This window comes from Notamacropus eugenii, chromosome 5 (genome assembly GCF_028372415.1).
Source record: "Notamacropus eugenii isolate mMacEug1 chromosome 5, mMacEug1.pri_v2, whole genome shotgun sequence".
Classification (NCBI taxonomy): Eukaryota; Metazoa; Chordata; class Mammalia; order Diprotodontia; family Macropodidae; genus Notamacropus; species Notamacropus eugenii.
This window is the reverse complement of record NC_092876.1, coordinates 219237572-219260844: the sequence shown is the minus strand read 5'-3', so window position 1 is coordinate 219260844 and position 23273 is coordinate 219237572. Positions and strand designations below refer to the sequence as shown.

The 23273-nt window shown below is 38.2% G+C and overlaps 1 protein-coding gene across 2 annotated transcripts in view; it reads left to right on the top strand.

Annotated features, from left to right (window-relative positions):
* Positions 1-23273, top strand: part of PLA2R1 (phospholipase A2 receptor 1) — a 145422-nt gene that overhangs the window by 28485 nt on the left and 93664 nt on the right. For both annotated transcript variants that reach the window (XM_072612131.1, XM_072612130.1), the window contains exons 4-6: positions 15516-15689; positions 20384-20497; positions 21342-21485. In XM_072612131.1, the coding sequence (XP_072468232.1) occupies positions 15516-15689; positions 20384-20497; positions 21342-21485 (432 nt within the window). The remainder of the gene's footprint in view (positions 1-15515; positions 15690-20383; positions 20498-21341; positions 21486-23273) is intronic.

Genomic DNA, 23273 nt, shown 5'->3' with positions numbered 1-23273 from the left:
TATGTCAATTATTCCAGACTCATTTTCTTTGCTAAGCTTTTCTTAGTAGCTAGCTAGCATGACTGTAACTGATTCATATTGACCAGGATCACCCTCAAAACCTGTTTACCTTCCTAAGAATGAGCTCCATCTTCAAACTTGTGCTGCTAGTAGCTAGGGGCTTGAAGTCTCACCTCTTTCAGCATTTAAACAATTTTTTAAAGATAGTTCTATTACTGACCCATTAAAGACTATTTGATAATTTTTAGCCAAGGTGGTATGGAAATGTAGTCACTATGGTTAAAGCACTCCATCTGGAGTCAGGAAGACCTCAGTCTGAATCTTCATTTAAGTAAATGTTGTTTACTTAAAAAGGCTGTGTTGACCCTGGGTAAGCCACTCCATCAGTCAATAAACATTAAATGCCTACTATGTGCAAGGTTCTTACTAAGTGCTGGGTATACCAAAAAAGGGGGGAGGGGCATAACTGAGGAAGTTGTACTTAGTTGTAGCCTTTTGGAGGTAGGAGGGGAGGAAGGGAGAAAAAAGAACAAAGTAAAAAGTGCACAACAGAGAACACAAGAGAACTTATAAGGAAGCAAAGAAAAGATAGACAGCTTACAACACAATGTGTAGTACATTTACAGACTTTCTTGAAATGAAAATTTATTGCTATATATTTTGAATCCTCTCATGTTCTACTGTGCATATGACATGCTTTTTTTTCTTTTCTTACTTGGTATTTAAGTTTCAATTTTTAAGTTTATGAAATGTTTCTTTTTTCTTACTCTGTATTCGAGTTCTGGTTTTTGAGTCTAAAATTTTTTTAAAAATTAATTCACCAGCATTAATTAAGTGCCCAGTATGTACAATGCACTCTCCTAGGTGTTCTAGGGGATTTCAAATGGAACAAAACACCATCCCACTGCTAAAAGAGTTTATAATCTAGGTCAAAAAACAGGATCATAGTATAGTTAGTATATACCCAGGGAATGCAAATTCAGTTTACTATTGCCCTAAGAAATACATGATTTGGGAGGGTAAATCAGCTATTTAAAAAATATGTCATTCATTCCTAAACCAAAGCTTCCTTATATTTGCACCAATGACTTTTTTTGTGTTATTCATGCCACTGTTTCCCACCATCAAGGCGGATTAATGATTTTAAAATGAGGCACACACATAACTTTACTAAGCCGAAAAATAGACACCATAGTGCATTAAAACTGTTGTGTTCTCCTGATATCAGGAAGTGGCCTTGTCTCTGAACTCTGCCACTTTGAAGCCAATTAATATCTCCTGCATGGAGACTGTGTCTTTGTGGTGCCTAAGGCTTTTGCCTCCCCAGATTTGCTGTTTGCTTAACATCCTTCAGCGAAGGAACTTCCTGTGTTTGACAGCCTGCTGGGTCCCAGCTCCCCTGACCTTTCTCCTTCAGACATCAGTCAGCCAAGTTTATTTCTACAGTGTTAAATTACAGTTCTAGTTTTCCCCCTTTCTTGTTGTTTCCTATTACTAGTGGCCAATACAAGTAAGAATTTAGTACCTGAAACTCGACTCTGAAACTTACTGTCTTCATGGAAGCAAACAATGATGGGGTGGTAGGGAAGTTAGCTTGCATTCTTTAAATATTTGATTCGGTCATACATGTGATGTGGGTGCTCTCTTCTCTCATGTAGATTGCAGACCATTCATGTTCTCACATCTTATGCAGTTCTTGACTATTCCCTTTTTATAAATTGTCTGTAGATTATCTCCCCATCATACTAAGGACCTTCCTCTGCTTCCTTTAATACTTGAGGGCCTCAGTGTAGCCTTTGGGTTGTCTCTCTCTTATCCCTTTTGCTTTCACTTCATATTAAGACCACCTCCCTTTACAAATATATCCTTGATGATGTATTTTAGGTGATGTCTTACATGTTAATGATAAATTTTCATCTACTTCCACCCACTATACATCATTCTGTTGACCTTTGGGTCAAATGCTATTTTGATTCTTCAGAAATAGTAATGTTCCATGATTTTCAGTCATGTAGCATCCCTAGGAGATCATTAGTGTGTGAAAAAAATGGACTTTTATGCCTGAGGATGGTTTATAAAAGTTTTTTTTAATAGTCTGTGCATATCCTTTGTCTCTCTCTATGTAAGGATTTCTAAGAATCCCAGAATGCAGAATCGTATTTCTTTGTTTTTTGTTAGAATAAGTGGATATGTCAAATGGGTTTAGTGGATGCACAGTTGACTGGAGCGTCAGTCAACATTTAGGAGTTATTTTGGCACACCAACTGAAGGAATGTAGCACTTGCCATCTTGTTCTAGGACCCAACGTAGCATGGCCATGTTTTCATCAGTAACTTAAATGATGGAACTAGAGTGAGAGCCAGTAAGTTTTCAGATTGGGTTGCCATAGCAACTGGGATAGGATCAGAGTTCAGCATGGTCTCTACCAGCTAAAGAACTGTCAGACACAAAGCCCAACTAGGACAGTTGTCAAGTGGGATACTTAGGGTAGAAAGACAAACTATAAAATTTCAAATTGAAGAAAGGCTAAAGGAAAATCCAGGAGAAGAGGTTTTCTAGTGTATAATAGATAAAGTGGCACTGCTATTAAGAGGATAAGTATGAAATGGACTACACAGCTAGAAATAGAGTGTGCAAAGACACAAGCTGCCACAATTGTCTGTTTTTGTCATGATTTATTTCATCCAGTTTGAGCTACTATTATATGAAGTATAAAAAACTCAGAATTCCAAGTAGAACCAACAAAAACATTTAAATTTTGAAAAATGGTATTTATGAAAAATATAATAGGATCTGAGATTATTCTTTAAAAACAAAGTTTAGAGCCCTGCCTTTTAGAAATTTCATTTCTTTTCACTAGAATGCACCTTATATCTTTACAACAAGATTAGAGAAGGGGTTGATTTAGATTACCAATGGAGGCTGTAGAAATCTATCCCTAAAGAGTTTAGGCTTTTGCTACACTGTATTTACTTATCATTATACACATTATACCCAATCTACTCATCCCCAGAACATAGCACTCTTATGGATAGCTACTGTTTGGGTTTTTTTTCCTTTCTGTGACCTCCAACAATACTTTGCACATGGTAAGCACTTCTTTAGCGTATACCAAGTTAAATCATTATGGAGGTGGTTATTCTGAAAATTGAATAACAATAGCCTTTATATAGTGCTTTAAGATTTATATACGTATCTCCTTTGCTCTTTACCATTACCCTACAAGGTGGGTGCTATTTTTTATAAAAAGAAACTGAAATTTAGAGAGATTAAGGGGTTTGCCCAGGGTCACATAGCTAGTAAGTGTCCGTGGCAGGCTTCAAACTCAGGACTCCTCACTCCAAGTCCAATACTCTATCCACTCTGTCACCTTGCTTTGTATTACATAAGACATCAAAATCAGCAAGCTCCCTCCTACCTTGTGTTTCCCTAATTCTGTGACTACTCAAGGTGCCTTTAACTTGGTGATTTTTGTAAGTCAGTTCTTTTCTTTCTTCCTTCAAATTACGAGAGCTTTCATTTACTCTGTAGGTTGGATTCAGCACAACTGACTTAACCTAATCTTGATACCCTGGTGTGACACTTACTAAAAGCAGGAATGTTGTGGGCTTTGGTTAGAACAGGAAACACGTTGAAAAAATCCCGGAAATTTTGAGGAAGCAAAACAACCCAAAATATTAACAATTATTCTGATTCTCTGCCTGTGAGAGTTTTTTCACATTCAGGGGACTCATAGAGCCATTACTGCCAACTTCATCCTTCTTCCAGGAAAGACCTATGTTCTTTTGCATTTATATACTGCTTTCAGAGGGAAAGGGGAAAGCAAATCAATCCAACAAACATGTACTAAGCACCTACCAGGTGCAGATTCCTATCCTGATGCTTCAGTATGGTGTGAAGATGATATTGGAGCCTTCACGTCAAGGGTTCTTGATGCTTACTATGTCATGGATCCACTTAATGGTTATTTTTTGGGGCCCTCCTGGCTCAGAGTGAATGTAAATAGTAACTGTTTCTCTTTTGGCCAGTAACCCAAAGGGTCTTCCCCTCCCAATCTGATTTTTTTAATTAAAGGGGCGATTATTTGACTTATGTCTTAAAGAGTTCTATTTACCGAATGAGCATTGCCTCCCTCAAAGTGAGAACTTGAAAAGACTTCAGCTTAAAAGGGCCAAGGTTTCCCACTGCTTCCTGGCCCATTTCCTGTTACCCTGATGAACATCTGGCTGCTGGACCCCAAATGGCTCTGGAAGAGAAAGTGAGGTTGGTGCCTTTACACAGCCCTGGCTCACTCAAATCAAAGTCAATTGCAAGTCATGTCATGGTCAAGAATGAAGGACAAGCCACAACCACAGTCATGGATTCATTGGGAAGTCTGATGCAAACTTTGGATCCATTCTCAGAAGAATGTTTCTAAGTGCATAAAATAAAATACATAGGATTATCAAGGAAAACAATGATATGGAAATACAGTCTGTAGACAGGAAGACTTCAGTCATATGTGGCCTAGCAGCATATCTAATATCTACAGTAATTTCAGAGCTATAATGAGCATAGACAATTTTTTGAGATATCTGCAGTGGCTGTAATAGGATTGGAAAAAATCTGTGCCTTTTATTGGTAACAAAGTCCCAGGTACTGCTAATACTATTATGGTTTTTTGCCTTCATTCGTAATAGAAGGAAATGATCAATTTCAGTTAGAAGACGCAGAAAAGAAAGATGCAATTTTTTCCAATTCAAGCTCACAAGACCCCTCTGAAATCTATCCAAGGCTCTTTTGGGGATCCATGGAACACCACTTAAGAAGCCCTTTTTTCAAAGTTATGCCAGCAAGATACAATCTTTGGCATGTCCTACATAATAAGAAACGTTCAATGACACAAATCAATTGGAAAGTTTCTTGGACAAGCTTGATGACAGATTATTTGTGCGGAAGTCTTAGGCTCCTGAGGTGAAAAAAGAGCCAAACATTCCTTTGACAACAGTCCAGGTACCTCTCATCTCCTGCTGGGTGTAGTATGTCACCTGAGGCAAGGTGGCAAGGGTCTGGGTATTTTCCATCTGCCCCAAAGCAGTGACTTCCATCTGTGTTAGGATAAGGTAAGTGCCCCATCTCCCAACAAATAGAGAACTTCTAGTGCAAAGAAGAGAAACATTTCTTCTGACCTCAGGCATTCTATCTCCTGATGCACCTGACTCTTGAAAGAAGAGAAAAGGTGATGAAGAACTAGACTTATTCCTGCTATGCAGGTTCTACTTCCACCTCATGCTGTATGTACCCTTTCTTGCCTAATCTCTACTTTTTGGAGGCAAGAGGAGTACTCAAACAAGGCCTCTGATCTGCACTTGTTTCCCACCCAATTTGCAGCCTCCTTTGGCACCCTCCACTTAATGATGAACACTCTCACACCTGGTCCTCATGCCTTTCACATCCCAGTAATTCTGAATACCTGTAAGATACCATCCAAATCTCATTCCTCACCCTCTCCCTCTCAATTCCTTATTCCCATCCTCCTCAACTCTCTCATTCCAAAGCTTCAGTCAAACATTGCGTAGCCTTTCCACTGTACCCTGTGTAATGCCTGTTCCATAAGCAACAAATCTCTCTTCATTCTAAATCTTTTCCTCTCCATCTGCTAGCTATTATTGAATCATAGCTGTCCTCTGATGACACTGCCTCCCTGGTCATCCTTTCCATTAGTGGCTACACTTTCACTCATTCCCCTTGGGTCGCTACTCAAGGTGAGAGACTTAGAATATTCCATGCTCCCCATTGCCACTGCCAAGTCCTTCGCTTACCTTCATCCCTCTGTAACTTCTCTTCCTTTGAAGTTCATGCTATTCACATCTACGACCAGGATCAAAATCCTGGTAACTCTTGTTTACACAATTATAGGTCACTCTTTGCTTTCCTTAATGAATTTGGTACACGGCTCACAATTTCTCTCTCATATTCAACTCTTGTCCTCATACTAGAGGATTCCAACATACATATTGACCTAACCTCAAATACCTTAATTACTCAATGTCTCAACCTACTCACTTCCCATGAACTCCTCTTCCACCATACCTCAACCATATGGAACAATGATCGTGCCATTACTCCAAAATGTACCACCTCCACATTCCAGAGTTCCAAAATCCCATTATCTACTCTATAATCTATTGGCTTTTCATCTCGTCCTCTACCTTCCCTTGACAAACCTGTATTGTGACCACCAGTCCCTTCTAAATCCTCTCCGAGGCCATCTCCCCTGTACTAGCTACTTTCTCCTTTTTCCTTATTTAGACCTCTTGGTGAACCGATTCAACTCTCCACTGTCCTCTTTTGTTGAATCCCTAGCCTTCTTACCATACATTGTTTATGCCCTGCCAAGTCTCGGTCTTGGATTACTCCAACCATTGACCACCTTGAGTCTTACATATATGTTACTGAATGAAGGTAGAAAAATCATGCAAACATTCTGACTGGGTCCACTATGTGTTTATGTTACACAATCTCAGCTGTGGCTTCACTGATGCTAGACAGTCCTCCATACCTGCCTTATTAGCTCACTATCCCACTCTCTACAGCATCTCTCCAGACCTTTTCATCCCTTCTCAAACCTCCCATGACTCCCCCATCCACACTCTCTCAACCAAGTCCCTTACCTCATATTTTACTGAAAAAACGGAGGTCATTCAATATGAGATCCCTTCCCTCTTCTTCACATTATATGATGAGCTTATATGCCTTCTGCTACTATCTTCCTTCACCCTGTCTCACATGATGAGGTGACTTTACTCCTTACCAAGGGTAACCCCTCTACCTGCTCAAGCAATTCCATTACTTCCTGCCTCTTCCAACAGATTATTCCCTATCACTTTTTAATCTGTCCAATTCTCTATTACCTATAAGATGGTCGTGTCCCCTCCATTCTTGATCCTCCCATCTCTCCTATCATCTTGTATCTCTTCTGCCCTTTGTGGTCAAATGCCTAGAAAAAGCTGCATTCTCTCCTCTCACTCTCACTCTCCTCTTAACTCTCTACAGTTTGGCATCTGATCTCATCATTCAAGCAAAGCTGCTCTTTCAAAAGGAATCAATGATCTCTTAATGGCCAGATATAAAGATCTTTTCTCAGTCTTTGTTCTCCTAACCTCTCTGCATCCTTTGACATCATTGATCACCGTCTTCTCCTTGATAGCCTTTTCTCTCTAGGTTTTCAGGACATCGCTCTCTCTGATTCTCCTCCTATTAAATCACTATTTTTTAGTTTCCTTTGCTGGATTCTCATCCTGTTCACATGTACTAATTGTAGGAGGAGCGTGGGGTTCTACCCTGGACCTTCCTTTCTTCTCTTTTTACAATACTTAATTTATCAGCTCCCATGAATTTAATTGTCATCTCTATGTTGTGATTCTCAAGTCTACCTAACCTGCTCCAATATCTCTGCTGACCTCCAATCTCACATTTCTAACCTCACATTTCCAACTGCCTTTTAGACATTTCAAACTGTATGTCCAATAGACATTTTAGTCTCAATATGTCCAAAATTGAACTCATTATCTTTCCCTCTAAACCCTGTTTCCTGCCTATCTTCCATACTGCTGTAGAGGTATGTAGTCCCTCAGGCTTGCAATATAGGAGCCATCCTCTACTCCTCAATCTTTTTTTTCCCATATTCAGTCTATTCTTAAGACCTGTCAAATTCACCTTTACAACTTCTCTCAAACATGCCCCCTTCTCTCCTCTGATACTGCCACCACTCTGGTGCAGGTCCTTATCCTCACTACCGGACCATTGCAGTAACCTGCTGGTGGGTTGGCCAGTCTCAAGTCTTTTTCCCACTCCAGTCCATTCTCCATTCAGTCACTAAAGTGATTTTCCTAAAGAACATGTCCAACCATGTCACTATCCCCCCATCTCCTACTCAATAAACTCCAGTGACTCTCTATTTCCTTCAGGATCAAGTACAAAATCTTCTACTTGGCATCCAAAGAATTTCATAACATAATTCCCACTGACCTTTTAAGCCCTGTCATACCTTATTCTTGCCATGTACTATTTAATCCAATGTCACTGGCCTTCTTACTGCTTCATGAGCAAGACTCTCCATCTCTCAACTGAGGGCATTCTCTTCAGCTGTCTGCCATGCCTGAAATGCTTTCCTTCCTCATCTCTACCTCCTGCTTTTCCTGACTTCTTTTAAGCCCCAACTAAAATCTCGTCTTCTATAAAAGCCTCCCCAACCCCTCTTAATTCTAATGCTTTCCTTCTGTTCATTATTTCTTATTTATCCTATGTATAGTTTGTATAGGGCAGACAGGTGATGCAGTGGCTAGAGTATCAGGCCCATAGTCAGAAAAACTCCTCTTCCTGAGTTCAAATCTGGCCTCAGATTCTCACTAGCTATGTGACCCTGGGGAAGTCACCAAACCCTGTTTGCCTCATTTTTTCTCATCTATAAAATGAGCTGGAAAAGAAAGTGGCAAACCACTCCAGTATCTCTTCAAAGAGATACTTCTCTGGGGTCATGAAGAGTCAGAAATGACTAAAAAAATGTCCGAACAGCACCAATAATTTACATATATATATAAATAAATATATATGTATATTGGTTTGTGCCCCCCCCTCACATTACATTGTGAACTTCTTGAGGGCAGGGTCTGTCTTTTGCTTCCTTTGCATCCCCAGTGCTTAGTGCAATGCCTAGAACATAGTCAGTGTTTAATAAATGTTTATTGATTAATTGTAGTATGAAGACAAGCTAAGCTAAATAGAGGAAAACTCCACCAGAAAGTTGGCTACCACATGAATATTTTTCCTTCACTGTATTAACTCATGAAACTTAGTGATAATTCATGAAGGGGTTGAGTTGAACTGAGTGGAATTAAACTTTCTGCTAAGTCATAGAAGGGTCATAATCTACACCAATGGAGGACATTGCCACACCAATGAAATTATCAGTGTCCTAGAGTTTGAGCAGAGTAAAAGGTACTAGATAATGGCCTTATAAGCGTAAAACATGACATGGTTCTTGCCCTCTCCACATTGTATTTGGGGTTAAGGGTTGGGATAAGATCTGAACATAAAAACTATAATTACTGAGGATGTGATTGAGTATATACATAGGTGAAGTCAAGCAGAGTGATTTGAGAACTTCAAGGAAAGATGGATGACTTCTAGTTAGAGAGAAAGATGGAAGGCTTCATGGAGGACATGGCACCTTAGAGGAGATAAGGTTGCTATAAATATTAGGTGGTTCATTGTTGGTGACAGCTCTTCCCCATGGAAAAGGCTGGGTTGGGTGGCCCCTAAATCACTCTGATTTGACAAAATCTAGGCATCTGGGATGGGCTCGTTGCTCCCTTCTCCCTTACCCTGCATTCTAAAATGGTGAACTGAGGAGAAAAGTTACTGAGTAGAGGGAAAGAAAGTTGAATCACACTGGTCAGTTATCCCAGGTTTGGTGAGGCTTGCCCAGAGCTTCAGACAGACTCACAGCTTTACCTCCTAGTAGCTGTGTGAAGAGTCAATGGGCCACCTTGTGGCCACCTCAAGGAAATTCCCCTTCCCCAGACACCTGGCATCCAGGAAAAAAGTAGGACTTTGTGAGGGGATTCAATTCAATTCAAAATTCATTGAGCATTTATTAGACACCTACTGTGTGCAAGGCAGTGTACTAAGAACTGAGAATATGAAGAGAAAATGAAAAATAGTCCCTATCCTCAAGAAGCTTAAATTCTACTGGAGAGATAAATACAATATTATTTGAGGGGATAAACAACACTAAAAACTAGATGAAAAACTTCCTATAAGATGTGACATTTCAAATGAGTTTTGCAGAGAACTATGGAAAAGAGGAGGAAGTGCATTCCAAGCACGCAGGACAGCCCATACAAAGACAGGGAGGAGAAAGATTTGAAGGTTGAGTTTAACAGGCAGCAAGTTTGCCCATTTAGTTGGCAAACAAGGAGTAGCAAATACCAGTGTAACTGGAACATAGATTGTATGAAGGGGGACCAAGGTGAACCAAGTCTGGAAATGCCAAGTTGAGTTTGCATTTTTTCCAGAGGTCACAGGGAGCCAATAAAGATTTTGGATTAAGAGAGTGACGTGGTCGAACCTGTAACTTGGCCAGATTATTTTAGTAGCTGTCAAGACCTTGGTTTGGGAGGGGAGAGACTGAAAGCAGGGTCTCTCACTAGAAGACTGGAGTCATTCCCTGGGACCTGACCCTGACGCTAAACCTTATCAGGGTCTATCTGATCAAGGATTTATGAGTGGAGAGAATGTGGAAGATGTAGAAAGTAGAAGGAGCTAAGGGCAAGGATAGGTGAAGAATAAGAAAAAATGGTACTGTCATCCTCCTCTCCCCATTATCAACACAGACTGACACAAAGTCTCATCATATGTCACTATCCTAATTTAGCAGGTCCACTTTCCACTTTGGAAATCGCAGGTTTTAATTACTTAAGATGATGAGAAAGGACTCAGTTTTCATATTATATTACCTAACTTGCATTAGCAAGTGGTTAAATTTAGTTTTGACTGCCATGCCTTTTGTCCTGAATAGTCAAGAGATGGGATGGTGCAGTGGAAAAACTAGCTGGATTTGGAATTAGAGAACTTATGGGATTCATATCCTAGCTACACCAATTAACTTCTTGTGTGACAGTGAACAAGTCACTTCATAACTCTTGGTCTCAGTTTTCTCATTTATAAGATGAAAGCACTGGATTAGGTGACCTCTAAGGGATCCCTTACCTTCTAGGCTCCAAATCTGTGATCCCTCAGAATAGTCTGCTGCTTTTCCTAAGCACCCCTTTTTATGCTGAGTGCTTGAAGAGCTCTCCTCTCTCCCTTCTCACCAATTCACCCTGTGTTTTGCACAAAGTAAGGTATTTATCTCCACCAATGAAGAGAGGGTCTCATATCGTTAGACTTTGGGACAGGGGGTTACTTCTCTATAGGCAGAAGACTACCCAAAGGCCAATCAGAAAAGTAAAAGTCTAATCTGTAATGCATAAAAACCTGGTTTCATTAGGGCATTTGAAAAATCATCACACACAATCATTAAAAACAGGCTGTATGAAATTGAAAGAGCCTCGGCTTAGTAGCCAGTGGACTCAAGTTCATATGCCACCTCTGCTGCTTATTACCTGTATGACATTGGGAAAGTCATTTAACATCCTTGGGCATCAATTTCCTCATTTTAAAATGAGGGACCTGCATTGGATGATCTTTGAGGACCCTTTTAGGTCTGTATCAACATTTACTGAGATACTGTATTCAAAGTGCAGTGCTAGCTGCACTGTGCTAGGAATACTGAGATGTGTAAGATGTGATCCAGCTGGGGAAGGAGAGGGTGCGCACAGAAAATGATGAATTAAAGGACAAATCAGTATGTAAGCATGTTTTTAAAATCAGCATATTTCAAAGGCCAGTCAAACTCAGCAGGGAGGCTTTAGGATTGTTTTGGCAGGGGAATGATTTGGAAATTTGGAATAAATATCAAGAAATGTGAGAAACAAGAGAAAATTTCCACCCAAATTGGAGCTGCTAGTAAGGGTATGGGTCACAGGATGACACTTTTATAAAAAAGAAATATTTTTATTTTAAAAATTATTTAATTCTAAAAAATTATTCCAAATTTGTTAATCATCAATTAAAATATTCAAATATCTCAAATGAGAACAGAAAACAATCGTATATGAAATTATTCACCCTATTATATTCCCCAAATAACATAATTTTTGTTAAAGTTTTTTATTTTGTTAAAATAAACATGTTCTTGTTAACAATACAGCAACAAAAATGCTCTATTTGCTTCCATATCCCTGTCTGCACTGTTTCTTTTTCAGGATTTTGTTGTTTTGAACATCATTATTATTTTACATTGTGATAATCAATGAGTATGTTATTTTTCCGATTCTGTTACATTTACTTAACAATTACTTCATTAAAGTCTTCCTGTATTTCTTAGTCTAGTCTTTTGCTTTATTTAATTATTTTTGTTTTATACTTGTGTTTTTACTGTTGTAAGGAGTGAGGAAAAAAAAATTTACCAGTGAAAATAAGCAATTATTCTGCAAATTATAGTCTTGGGCAATTGCCTAGGCTCACTGAAGAGTTAAATAACTTTCCTAGGGTGACACAACCAGGAAGTATTAAAGACAGGTAGGATTTGAACCCAAGTTTCCTGAGTCTAAGCCTGTCTCTCTATCTACCATGCCATGCTGACTTGATTTTTTTCCTAATTATTCTTCATATCTGTTATTTCTTATGTAAAAATACTACATGGTACATAAAAGCACAGTATATTTCACCATGTTAAAAAGAATTCCATAGCTCTTATTGTCATTGTGGATAGCATCTTCTAACACTTTTATAGAACAAAATATGCCCAATTATAGAAGATCAAACGAAAAAGATGGAGTGTACATTGAAAAGCATCATGGCGTTGTGGATGGGGACCTTGGATCTGATGTCAGGAAGACCTGGATGTAAATCCATCCTCAGACACTCTGCAAACCTGGGCAAACCATCAAGCTCTCAAAGCATTCTGGGCAAGGTACAAGTTAGAGACAAATTGCAGATCTGCCTCTGTGTATAGTATTCCCCATGCTGATTATGTTTGACCCAGCCTAAAAACCCAAAACCACAGCATTCACTATTTATAACCAAATAGATTTGTTCTCTTGCTCTTTAATGATATAGGAATGAAGGAAAGAAATGAACATTTATTACATGCCTACTATATGCTAGATACTATGCTTAAGTGCTTTACAAATATCTCCTTTGATCCTTATAACAGCCCTAAGAGATAGATGCTATTATGATTTATAGTTGAGAAAACTGAGGCAGATCTAGGTTAAGTGACTTGTCCAGGGTCATACAGATAATAAGCTATGAAGAATCTGAGGCCAGATGTGAATTTAGGTCTTCCTGATTCCAAGATCAGTGCCCTATCCTCTACATCACCTAGCTACCTCTTCATATAACAATGCATCCATACCTGCCCATCCACAATGAGACTCCTACCCTGGCCTCCCATAAATTCAGCATCCTTGGGGTCTTCCTTGATCTCTGTAACAGCATGAGGATTCCAGTGTAACATATGGGCCATTCCTTGCTGCTACAAAATAAGGGTAATAACAGTACCTGCCTTCCAAGATTGCCGTGAAGATTAAATGAGATTATATTTATAAAGTACTTTGCAGGTCTGCTGTATAAATACTAGCTGTATTAGTAATCAGAATAAATATTTATTGAATTAAATCTATTTCAACCTATTTATTATGCAAATATGGAAACTGAGGCCTGGAGAGATTAAGTGATTTGTAAAAGGTTACAGCCAGGATTCCAACTCAAATTCCCTTGCTCCAAATATTATAGCATTTACAGATTTATCACGACAACAAACTTCAAACAGAAGCTTTCAATGGCCTGTCCCTTTATTATAATTATTTCCTATATACCATGCTACTTCTCTGAATGTGATCCAACCCTTCATCTCCACTGCTACAGCTACTGGCTTGGTCCAGACACTTATCATCTCATGCCTGGCTTACATCAAAAGCTTTATCATCCAACCTCCATTCTCTCTCCATAACAATCAATTCTGTATCCACTGCCAGATTAATTTTCTCTAAATATCACTTGCATCCTATTAACTCTCCTACTCCAAAACCTTTAATAATTCCCTTTCTTTTTTTAAAATAATATTTCATTTTTCTCCAGTTACATATAAAGGTAATTTTTAACATTCATTTTTTTAAATTTTGAGTTTCTAATTTTCTCTCTCTCTTCCTCACCTTCCCCCTCCCTAAAACAGTAAGCAATTTTATGTAGGTTATACATGTTCAATCATACAAAGCATATTACCATATTAGTCACATTCTAAAACAAGGCACAAACCCAAATGAAAAAAATGTGAAAAAATAGAGAAAGTAAAAAATAGTATACTTTGATCTACTTTCAGATCCCACTTCTGTTTCTGGAAATAGATAACATTTTTCATCATGAGTCCTTTGGAATTGTCTTAGATCACCGTATTGCTGAGAAAAGCTGAGTCATTTGCAGTTGATCATCACACAATATTACTGCCATTGTGTGCAACATTCTTTTGATTCTGCTAACTTCACTTTGCATCAATTCTTGTCTTTCCTAGATCCCTGTTTCTTCTATAGCATCAACTCCACTTTTCTCTATATTGTTTGTAAGACCCTACAAAGCCTAAATCCAACTTAGTGTCCCCCCCACTTCTCAATACTTACTCTCCTCTGTAGATGAGCTCTCCTCACTGTCTCACAAATTCTGCTTCATTGTTATTCACACTTCTGTGATTTTCCTTACGTTATTCCCCATCTGAAATACTCTCTCATTTCTTTTCTATCTTTCCCAATCTCCTCATCTTTCAGAATATAACCTATATTGTGTTTCCTCCAAGAAGCCTTCCACTACCACTCTAGATCTCATTTGTTTCTTTTTCCTCTGAATTTCTACTATATTTGTTTTGTATACTTTCTAATCATGGCACTGGGTTATATACTGTCTTTCATCAGTTGTATGTTTATTCTGGCTTGATCAATATTTTTAGCGCTCTAAAATATTTGTGGTCTTACTTCAGATGGCTATCGTTGTAAGTTTTTTATCACTATTATCCCTTGTTCACCTCAGTTCATTATTTAAAAAAAAAATCTAGTATAAATATCATCCCAATTTGATATGGATTCTCTCATGTTTCATGGGAATGGCAAGTTCCAGGCTCCATTTTGTGTGGCTTATTAAGTTTATTTTTAATCATGTTGTGAAACTTTTGGCTAGCTTCTTGGAGTTTTCTTTCCCAAACTATTTGTCAGCATTCCAGTTTCAATGTTCATTTGAAAGTCTTAAGTCATTTGGGATATACCATGCAATATCAAAATAAGTTTTAGTAGTTGTAAAATAAATATGAAGTGATTTATTTGTACTGTCCTCCTGTACTTCTTGAGAAAGGTCTTTTTCTGGAAACCATACAACCAAAGTTGTTATTGCTAAATTTGTGTTTTAATTCCAAGCTAATTATGTCACACATGAACCCTTTACATCCCTATGTACTGGAAGCAAAGGTTTGAAGTGGCAGCACTTTACACAAACCCTGCTGTCAATAGGAACACATATGTGACTTCTTTTCTATGAATAAATTATTTCATAATTAAGGCTTAACGAAAGCATCATAACCTCATCGCTAAAAATTTCATTTGCCTTTTTAGCTGAGTCTGTGTAATCCAGTGGAGTAATACAGGGGAGGACTTGGTCATAGAGAGCTAATTAGGGAGAAAAACCATGAAGATTTACATATTTTGACTTTTCAAGATTATAATGCTATAATCATTTTTACCCAAATGTACTTTGAAAATCAATCAGGATATCGAGTTAATTGATTAGGTATTAAGCTTGTCAAACTATATTTATGGCATTACTGAATAAAGACACTAATACAATAAAATAAGAGTGGGAGTTTTTCTGATATACTCTGTTTTTAGCCTCCACAGTGATAAGTTGCGAAGTTTTCTGGGAGAAGGATCCAAACACTCATATTTGCTACCAATTCAATCTTTTCTCCATTCTGTCTTGGAGTGAGGCCCATTCTTCATGCAAGATGCAAGGAGGTGATTTACTAAGTATCATGGATGGGGCAGAAGAAAATTTTATAAGGCGTAAGTAGAATTATGGTTCATGTTTATGTCCACCCAGTTAAAATAACTATTGTTAGTAATCAAGTCCATTTCATGTAAAACCATGCCCATAAGACTAGGTAGAGAATGAAACAGGTTTGTTTGTTTGTTTGTTTTTTATTGGAAGTGGTTTCCCTATTATCATGAGTTTCCTAATACTTACTATCACACTTAGCACTCTGGGAAACTGCCCTCACTTTTTTTTCTGCGTACCAAATTGTAAATAGTGTGATCTTGTGACAGGAAGAGAACTCCCATATGCCCTTGGGTGATCATAGATGTCCATTTAGTCGAGTAAATTTCCATTTACTTACTCCACAGAAACTTACTGAGCACCTGCTATTTTCAAAACCTTGTGATAGGTTCCGCGAGGCCCACTAGACAAATGTCATATGTGGCCCCTGCCATCAAAGATGGTCAGATCTAAGATCTAACTGGGTACAAACATATATGAAAAGTAAGTACCAATAATAAAATGAAATAAAATGCAACGTCACAAAATAATGTACAATTATGTTAAGTGTTACAAGTTATATTTATCCATGATTCTGCTGTTCCCTTGAAGTAAGAGGTAAATGATGGCTATTGTTTTCTTCTTCTACTTCTTCTTCTCCTTCTCCTCCTCCTCCTCCTTCTTCTCCTTCTTCTCCTTCTCCTTCTCCTTCTCCTTCTTCTTTTTCTTCTTCTTCTTCTTCTTCTTCTTCTTCTTCTTCTTCTTCCTTTGGGATTGAAGCAGTATAACAAAAAAAATAAAGTTGTTATATTTTGCTTATTGTGTTGGTTAGGTTAGTTTATTCCCTCATGGGGTTTAAAATTTCAAAACATAGACTCTAGGACTTTTCCTTTCATTACTGATATGTCCTTCTTTTTCTTCCTATTCTCCCACTGTGACCCCAGTACCTGTCAGATGCATAGTGTGATGTTGAAAGTAATGCTGATTAATCAATTGAAGAAGAACATGTAATTAAGTAACTTGGCACAGTACTTCCCATGTGTACTCTATTTTGTTTTTAGTGTGTTCAGTGTTAGCCCATATCAAGTTAGGAAACTTCTCTCCTTGTAGAATAGGGCTCAGTTGTCTCTAGGATTATTGACATTTCTTTTGAAATAGTTCAATGAATATCACTCACCACTATGTCTTGTAGCCAAGACCTCATTCTGCCACTACACTGAGTGGTAAGTAACATTTATCGTTGCTGTCTTGCCTTTGGGGTTGTTGTTCTCAAAGAGGACCATGACATCAGGGAGGGGATGCCATGACATGCAGGTGAATTGGATTTAAGTGAGGAAGGTGTGTGCAAAGTCACCCACCTCACTTTCTCCTCCTGAGCCATCTGGAACCAGTGGTAAGATATAGATCAGGACTGCTGGAGATGGCCCTGGAGGTAGTGGGAGACCTTGGCCTTTTTAAGCTAAAGTCTTTAACAGGTCTCAGTTTGACTGAAGCAATGCCCATTTAGCGATTAAGTCTAGTTTCAGGACCAATCGTCCTGTCAGAGCCATAATCATGGCAGGGAAAGGAGAAAGAAAAACCTTCAGAAGATTTTAACCCAAGGATGAGAATAAACCTGGGGTTTTTGAGAATAAAAGCCTTCCGACTGAATTTGAACATTGTTAGAACAACTAAGGAGAGCTATGTAAGGTCCTCAGTTGTTTCTCCCTGTAGTTCTCTCTCATTCTGTGTATCAGTACCTTTGTCTTAGTATCTGTCAATATCTTACCTAACCTTGACCAACTCTTCAAACCATCACTCTTGCCCTTGATCCATTATCTAGCCTACTCTTGGCTAATCCCTGTGCTGTCAACTTGGCCTGATATTTGTATTGCCTGAATTTATTACAACCTTTATCTGTCACCTAGTCTGTCATTCCAGAAACAAGTGCTCTGATTCCCAAACCTAACACTATCCTCATTCCAAATGTTATGTGCATCCATCAAAAACTAAACGAGATAGTCATAGCTGAAAACTTTTATTAATTTCTGCTGTTTTCTTCAAAATGGTGAAAAGCACCACGAATCAACTAAGGTATTCCTCCACACTGTTTAATAGTATGCCAGATTTTTGCCCAAATCAGTTTGCCTCTTCAAATGTCACTTTGAAGTACACACACAAAGCAACACAGAATGTTCAATTTTCAAGTTTAAACACAGACTTCACAGTTTGATAAATTAGATATTTGTGGCACCTGTTTTGATCTAAAGTGACGTTTTTTGTATCTTAGAAGGAACATTTATTTGGGTGGCTTGTACATTGAATTTTTAAATTTATGGTTCTGTCTAAAGACTTTATGATAATACTTTGGTTAATAGATGTAGATTTAAAAGGAACCTTAGATTGAAATCTAGTCCAACCCCTTCATTCTACAGATGAAAAAATGGAGGTATACAGATGTGAGGTGGGCACTAAGTGACAGCTCCAGGCTTCAAACCTAGATCATTTGGGTTCATCCCTCTTGACACTTAGGCAATAGAATCAGGCTGGTCAGGAAAGACAAATGTCAGGAGGTACCTTGTAAATTCTCTAAGTCAAATGGGATGGAGGTGTATTATTAATGTATTTTTACTGGAATTAATGTATTTTTATTGGAATAGAAAGATCTTTTCTATCCATTAATAGGTCTCTATGACCTGCATAAGTCACATGGAAGCCTGAGTTACATGAGTTTGAATCACATGAGTCTGTGATGGAAGGAGCTTGTTTGTGATTTGTTTAAAGGAGCTAGTTTGGGGGAAGCCTAACAGAGGGAAGCCTTGGGGATGGTGTTGTCCTCTGCATTGTTACTGTGTATAGATTTCTCTGTCACTATGATGGATTTGCTTTTCTGGTGTTGGGATCTGGCTTTCTGGTGTCTGAATAAATGTTTTGGTTCTGTCTTCCATATGGAGAGTCTGTTGTATTTCGCAATTCAGAACTGTACTGGCACATCCATGGCCGCTGCAGGGTCTGTGAATATCATGTTGGTGCTACAGGAGGTTAAGTCTAGGAAGATCTGTCAAGACAGAGAAGATAAGGCAGGCATTGTAGATTCAGCAACATGAGGGGTCCTAAGTCTAAGACGGCTGGAAGCAGGCTCCCAGGCTTTAGGATACTGGGAAGGGGAGGCTCAAGAGTCAAGTCATATCAGAAATACAAATCAGAGTTCAGGTAAGAGTTCAGAATTTAGAGAGGGGTGTGAGTATGAAGCATGGGGCACCAACAACACAAATGAACCTTGAGATCAAGCCAAGCACTTTGTGGTTTTGGGGAGGGGGGTGTTTTATGCCTCCATGTTATGTATATCAACATCCAAAATCAATCTGAAGTCTTTTGTTCTGAGAACCCTATGCTCCTTGTGCTCAGAACTTCTTTTTATTTAATAGTATTTTTCCAACTACATGTAAAGATAGCTTTCAACATTCATTTTTATAAGATTTTGAGTTCCCAAATTTTCCTTCCCTCCCCAAGACAGAAAGCAATCTTCTACAGGTTATGCATGTACAGTCACACTAAACATATTTCCACATTAGTCATGTTGTGAAAGAAGAATCGGAACAAAAGGGAAAAACCGCCATGCTCAGAACTTCTAAAGGCTTCTGTCTCTGTCTGTCTCTGTCCCTGTCCCCCTTCCCCTCTCCTTTCTTTCTCAGCTCAAGCACCACTTTCTACATGAAGTCTTTCTTGATGCTTCCCTCCCCTCAGCTGCCAGTGTCCTCTTTCCCCAGACTACACTGATTTTATTTTTGTATTTATTCTGTATTTATTTACAAATTTGTATATGTGTTTATATATGCATTTATTTACAAATCTGTACTTCATGTCTTTCCTCATAAGAGCAAGGACTGTCTCATTTTTGTCCTTATGTCCTCACCATCAAGAGCAGCGCCTGCCACTTAGGAGGCATTTGGAAAATGTTTGTGGAAGTTCAGACCCTGCCTCTGTCACAGACCAGTGGTGCAACCCTAGGCAAACAACTTCACTTCTCAGGTTCCAGTGTGATTTTTTTATGTCCAAAAGTTGCAGAGAAATTACTGATTTGTATAGTTAAAGGAAGCTTTTTCATTAAGAATCCCTTGTATCTTTCATAAGTAAAGTTCAATATATATTTAAAAGCTTGTTTTAATGATCTCCCTTGACTCCTTTCCTCCTTCATTCTTCCCATCTCTTACTCCACCAAGTGCACAATTCTCCCAGGTGACTGTGGATTCCATGAGAGTGAAAGTGAGCTTATGTTCGGTTACCTAACTTAGGATGTTATAGGGTCATGGTATATATGTGTGTGTGTTGGAGTTAGGGAAGAGGATTATGTCTGGAAATGGCTGTAATAGGTGTTATATAAAACAAAAAATGTTAATCAAACATTTTTTAAAGAAAGAGAATGAGAATGAGCTCAAGTTTACAATCATAGAACATATCATGTACTTTTTGGTCTCTACTGTTCCATATAATAGATTGTTATGAAACCTTAACATTTCTAGATATGGGGGAAAATGCATTTTAACTCAAGTACTGCTCTCACTGAAGTAGCCAGGAGCCTCTAACAAAATTATGGAGGTTATCCTCCTGGCTGTGAAAGCGTGTTAGCAGAAGGTTGATATTGTATGTTAGACATTCAGAATACCATGCCCCATAAGTCCTGAAAAATCAGAAAGGTAATTTTTTTTCAAACCTGTGATTCCATTCATTCTGTTCATTTCAGAGCACTTGAGTTCTAAAGCAGTTGATGTGTGGATAGGCCTGAATCAGCTGGATGCAGCTGCTGGCTGGCAGTGGTCAGATGGAACCCCGCTCACCTACCTAAACTGGAGTCCAGGTACTTGTGGCTTTTAACTATACTACATGAAAGCATATCAAAGGCTTAATAGTAAGTGTCATTGTTTAGTCATTCTGTCGTGTCTGATTCTTTGTGACCCCATTTGGGATTTTCTTGTAGTTTATACTGTGCCATTTCCTTCTCCAGCTCATTTTACAGATAAGGAACTGAGGCAAACAGGGTGAAGTGACTTGCCTAGGGTCACATAGCTAGTAAATGCCTAAGGCTGGATTTGAACTCAAGTCCTTCTGACTGTCTACTATGCCACCTAGATGCACTAAAGCTGAACTGCACTCCTACAAAGCAAGAAAATGGAACACTTAAACCAGGCACCAATCAAAAGCCAAGAAACTAGGCAAATTACCCAAGGCTGAAGAAAGAATTTGGGGCAGAGCCAAAATTAGGGTCAGCTACTTTTTTATAGTAACAAATTGCAAAATATTTATCTATTCAAGAAACAACATCATCCTTTTATTTAGTGTGATATTTGGCAGATGTTCTTCCAAGTCATTTTTTTCAAGATACTATTAATGATACTAACAGGTCATGTACGATTTTTTTAAAGAGTCACACTAATCATCTACCATAAGCAGCATGGTATAGGGGAAAGAACTTTGGATTTGGTGTTGGTTGATCTAGGTTTAGATACCACTCACTGCTGTGTAACCATGGACAAGTCACTTAATCATTCTGAACCTCAGTTTCTAAACCTGTAAAATGAGGGTTTTGACTAAATGACCTCTAAAGTCCCTGTTAGCTTGAAATCCTTTAAGTGAATGCCACAAACATCGCTTAGATTAATTATATTTGCTTTAGGAATTTAAAGAGCTCTTGTTTTTTTCAGATGTAAAATTTGACCCACTTCTTGAACATCACTGTGGAACATTCAATTCTTTGATGGCACAGTCCTGGAGAAATCATGAGTGTGAATCCGGGTTGCCTTATGTATGTAAAAAATATTTAAATCATACTGAACATGAAGCATTTGGTAAGCATCTTTGCTATGTTAATTAGTCTTATAAGTTGTTTAATATTCCTCTCAACATAATTAAATATCTCCCTCCATCTGTTGATAATACATTATTCACACTTTGCTAATGTTGGTTTGCATTTATCCAATAAAATATTTGTATCTAGACAATTTCTACTTTTCCAAAGGAATCTTGAATTCTATATATACGGTCAGGATATTGCTAAAAAACAAAAACAAAACAAGACTTCAGAGATAACTTTAGCATATCAAACATTTCCCCTTTTCAGTTTTTCCCATTGGAATTCTCATTCTTTGAGCACTGGAACATACATCACCTGTTTCTCATCTAAATCCACTCCTGAATTTCATTCATGTTCCCTTTGGAAATTGACTAAATCACAAGCGAGTTTTACACAACTCTGTATTTCAGTGATTTTCCACTGCATTCCACACATCAGTGATAAACCCAGTGGGGAAAAGTCTACAATTTTTAGTAGCAAGTTTTTATCCTAATTAATTTTCTTTTTAAGCTCTAGCTCCTCTTTTTTGGTGGACATTAGAAATCTGCACTTCCAAAAAGGTGATGAGAAAGACCAAATGTTTTCTCTTATCATTAAAATCATAGAATTTATATTTAAATCCTAGAATTTAACTCACAAAACCAAATACAAAACCCCCTATTTGGTATTCAAAACCCTTCATAACCTACCCTCCTCCTACCTTTCCAGTCTTCTTATACCTTACACCCCAACATGTTTTCCATCCACGTTCTATGAACAAGATACTCTCTAGGCTCAGGGCATTATCTCTGGCCGTCCACCATGCCTGGAATGATTTCCCCGCTCCCTTCTGCTTACTGGTGTCCCTAATTTCATTTAACTTCCAATTAAAATCCCATTTTCTACAGGAAGCCTTTCCCAACCCCTGCTAATTCTAGTGATTCTCCTCTGTTCATCGTGTCCCCTTTGTCCCGTATATATCTTGTCTGCATATATTTGTTTGCTTATTGTCTTCCCCATTAGACTATGAGCTCCTTAAGGGCAGGAACCATTTTTTGCTCTTCTTTGTATCTCCAGTGCTTAGCACAGTGCCTAGCACATATTAGGTTCTTAATAAATGCTGATAGATTGATTTCATCATAGCTAGGAGAAATTCATTGTTTCATAGTCCAACCTGGATTGTCGAATGGTAAGGGTGTTCTCTTGGAACAAATAAATATAGTTAATATTTATATTTTTATTTTCCTCTAAATATCCATTCCCAAAGTTCTTACAGAATTTAGAAAAGTGTAGTGAGTCAATTTGTCATCTCTATAGAGAGATTCTTGTAATGTTTCAATAATTTGCAGAAATTCACATAGAATTCTCTCTTTTCCTCTGTCTCTTGATTTTTTCTCCATTTTCCTCTTTCCCACTATAAAGTGGGAATTAAATCACTAATTTATTGTCAGTTAACATTCAACAAACATTTATCAAGTGCTACCTTGTACACAGATGGCATTTTTAAATGATTAATGTTTGTCCTATTTACTGGCAGATACACAAAGTTTTGATAAAATATGGTTGCTGACTTCATGAAGCTCAAAGTCTAGGAGGGGCATAAAATACAAACTCAGATGACTGTAACACAAAAAAACTGTGGCACAAAACACAGAGTTCTGTGAGGTCAGAGGTAGGTCCCTTGTACTATCTACCAACAGGTAGTTATGAAAAATAGACATACATTGGACCTGTGATTTCACTCCCCGGTGAGGGAGCCCCCTCTGCTAATTCAGGTTGACATCTTCCCTGCAATTTATGGTTT